Consider the following 3,484-nt stretch of genomic DNA (forward strand, 5'->3'; position numbering starts at 1 on the left):
TGGGTCTGTGAAAAAGGGAAAGGAAGGAGGATGGCATGGCCATGTCACTGGTACAACCTCCTCCCCATGGCCATCAGTGGCTGCAGAAGACAAGCTGTAGTACAGATGAGATGCTGCACTGAGGATCTGCCCTCTGGGCATGCTGCAACAGGGGATTCCCTCACTGGCTCATGCCATGGATCAATTTATTGAGCAAGCTAGGAAGGCACAGTGTCACAGACACATTTTATGAAAAATCCTTTCGTTAGGGTTTTTTCTCCTGAGAAGCTGAGAGGCCTCAGAAACAAAATGTAAATAATGGTTATCTGCTGCTGTGGAATGCAACAGGTGCATCTGTGATTGGTCCATGTTGGTTGTTTCTAATTAATGGCCAATCACAGTCCAGCTGCCTCACACTCTCTGAGAGACACAAGCTTTTGTTATTTATTCCATTCTCTCCTTTCCTTGCAAGTCTTCTGATGAAATCCTTTCTTCTATTCTTTTAGTATAGTTTTAATATAATATATATCATAAAATAATAAACCACTCTTCTAAAACATGGAGTCAGATCCTCATCTCTTCCCTCATCCTGGGACCCCTGTGAACACCACCACAGCACAGGGCTTCAGCTATGGCCTCCCACCAACACTGGGACACAACTGCAGAGAAAAATATGTGGACAATTTAAATCTGAGGGGCCACCTACCTTCTTGGGAATGGAAGTCAAGTTTTTTCCTGTTGCCATGGTCATGATGGAGCTGTGGGGAGGCTTGCCCAGGAGCGAGATACTGGAGAAAGGTAAGTTAAGTGTCTCAGTAATGTGTTCAGGCACCAGAGCTATTGTGCTTTTATCTAACATTTGAACCCAAATAACCTACTCAAACTGCTTGAAGCATTTGCACTTATCTTTACATATTCTGTAAAAGGTGTTATTCATGGCAGGTACAGACAGAGAGAGAAATTACTTCCAAATGTGTAAGGGAGAAAAAAACCACTTGTGGTACCTTGGCCTCTACCTGACACCCCAGACTTTCCATCACACAAGGCAGGGGTGAACACAGCAGCACACAAATGCTCCTGTCACTGTTTCCAAGAGCTTAGAAACAAGCAGGTGCTTGGAATAATCCCTGCACCCTTCTCAGCATGCTGTGGGTGAAGTCAGCTTTCCTTCAGCATGGACACAGTGAGGCTGAGGGAGTGCTCTGTGCATCCTGGGGGGAGTGGGAGGAGATTCCTCCTGACAGACTCACCTGAGCAGGGGGTAGCAGAAACAGGAGAGCCACACGATGTCTGTGGTACTGAGGATGGGGGGCAGCTGCACCAGGCAGGAGAGGAACTGGACAGAAACAACCCAGAGTGAAGAGCATGAGCAGTGCTAGGACAGACTTGTCACCCAAAATGCTGCTGCCTTCCCTGAAACACTGGGATGAACTGGTAACTGGGCTGCCATTGCACAGCCCCTCCATAAATTCCTGTGGCAGGAGCTGCAGAGGATGCTTTTCTCCAGGGAAAAAGGATTTGAAGGTAAATGTATGAGGATCAGGGAGAAGGGGCAGCACAGTCTGAGATCACCAAGTCTCCATCTGTAACTTCCCCACACACACTGTGCAAATCTGACTCAAGGCCACGTTCCTCCCTCGAGGCTGCCCCACTGCAGCCACCCATACCCATGTGAGCCCTCCTGTCCTCTGAGCTAAACACTGTCCCCAGCCAGGCCAGGACTCACCTGAATGACAACCAAGGTCAGCTGGCACTGCAGCAGGAAGAGGAAACACTTGCGGATCCCGTAGGTTGCATGCCTGGCCTGGAAGGAAGCACAAGCCCTCAGAGCCCTGCTGGGAGCAGCTGCCAGCCAGGAGCAGTTACTGGCAGCAGGGACAGAACATGTGGCCTGCAGGGGAAGTGGGAGGGGAGAGCATCTGGACACACTGAAAGCAAAAAGGGAAGGTCTCCTGCCTACATGGAGAGGTTCTGAAGGAAAGGCAGGATTTAGCCAAGGGGTAAGTTTGTTTAAACTCCTGGCTTTTCTGGGGTTACACTTCTCCTTAACACTGCATTGTTGCCTGGCTAGGGATCTCTGCAAGACTATACTTCATCCAGATGAACAATATTCATGTTCTGTTGCCATAAGGCACCATTTCCAATCCATTCCCTACATCTTGGACCAGGAGGGCCAGGCAGGAAGATTCTCCCTTTTGTGCTTCCTGGACAAAGGCCAGGAGTGTCACCCTGTTCTTTTAAGTCTTCTGATGTTTACATTTTTGTAATGGAGTTTCTCACACGCTTTTCATGTAAATAATGATTGTTTTGCATTCCTTTCTGGAGGAGGAGAAATTTGATGGACTGTTGGTTTGGTAAGTATGGCTAGAGAGGTGGCAATTTCATCCTCCAATCCATGGTCACTTCTCAAAGTCTATAAATATTGGAGTTTGGAAATAAACTACATTCCTTTTACCTTGGGCATTCCAGCCTGTGTGTGTCGTTCATTTCATGTCCTACTGTGACACAGGAGGCACAAGCAAAGCTCCTGCTGGCAGCACTGTGGGCACCTCGAGCACAATGCTGGTGTGAGCTCCTGGCTCGGGGGATTGCTTGGCTCACCTGCTCTATGAGCCTGATGATGCTGGTGCTCTCCTCCTGGCGGAAGGACATGGAGCAGGGCAGGCTGTTGAGCTGCCCTGAGAGCTGCAGCGGGGTGAGCTCCTCAGAGCCATTGCTCAGGGTGGTGCTGGTGGCATAGCCAAAGGTCTCCCAGGAGCAGCGGGATGGGTAGAGAGGGTCCAGGGCTATACTGCAAGGACAACACAGGGCTGTTGGTGAAAGGCCTCATCCCAGCAAGGAAACTGTCTCACTGCAGTCCAGCTTGGAAGGTCACTCTGTGCTGTGCCATGCTCTGTATACCTTGCTCAGGTAGAGAAGCCTGAGCTATAACATGAAATTAGGATCAAACTCCCTAGAGTTTCAGTTATTCACAGAGAAATAATGAACATATTTGGGTTTGTGGCACAAGGTCAACAAATTGGCTGATCCATGGGGTACTTTCACTCTTTCACCCAATGGGAAGGATCTGTAATGGCAGTTGGGGCACAACAGTCCAGCATGTAAGAGACTATCTTCCTTTCAGACATGGAAATACCTCTGTGTATCAAGGGCCTTAAACAGACATCCCCATCCAATCCCCCCAAATCTCCCTCTTGTAGACAAAATGGACAGAGCAATTGTGAGCACCTCCCTGCACAACCCACAGGTGTGGTGTGACCCATGGCCGGGTACTTGCTAAGATGGAGGCAAAGGCAGCTGGAGGAGGAACAGAGCCTGCCCCACCTGATATCACTCTGCAGGAAGAGGCAGCTGTTCCGAAGGTTGGCAGAGCTGCCCAGACAGCAGGTCACCTCCCCATACTCCTGCATGATCTTGATCATCTCACACATGGCTGCAGAGGGACAGAAGGAGCAATAGTGTGTTATGTCATTATGCACACAAAAATTCAGTGTTTCACACTCTT

General features: G+C 49.3%; 1 protein-coding gene across 2 annotated transcripts in view; it reads right to left on the reverse strand.

Annotated features, from left to right (window-relative positions):
• Positions 1-3,484, reverse strand: part of TMEM94 (transmembrane protein 94) — a 38,484-nt gene that overhangs the window by 5,694 nt on the left and 29,306 nt on the right. For both annotated transcript variants that reach the window (XM_031059953.1, XM_014308480.2), the window contains exons 22-27: positions 3,304-3,412; positions 2,581-2,770; positions 1,706-1,783; positions 1,230-1,315; positions 682-767; positions 489-525 (exon numbers count right to left, since the gene is read on the reverse strand). In XM_031059953.1, coding sequence (XP_030915813.1) covers positions 489-525; positions 682-767; positions 1,230-1,315; positions 1,706-1,783; positions 2,581-2,770; positions 3,304-3,412 — 586 coding nt within the window. The remainder of the gene's footprint in view (positions 1-488; positions 526-681; positions 768-1,229; positions 1,316-1,705; positions 1,784-2,580; positions 2,771-3,303; positions 3,413-3,484) is intronic.

The sequence above is a fragment of the Geospiza fortis genome, unplaced genomic scaffold (genome assembly GCF_000277835.1).
Source record: "Geospiza fortis unplaced genomic scaffold, GeoFor_1.0 scaffold244, whole genome shotgun sequence".
Classification (NCBI taxonomy): domain Eukaryota; kingdom Metazoa; phylum Chordata; class Aves; order Passeriformes; family Thraupidae; genus Geospiza; species Geospiza fortis.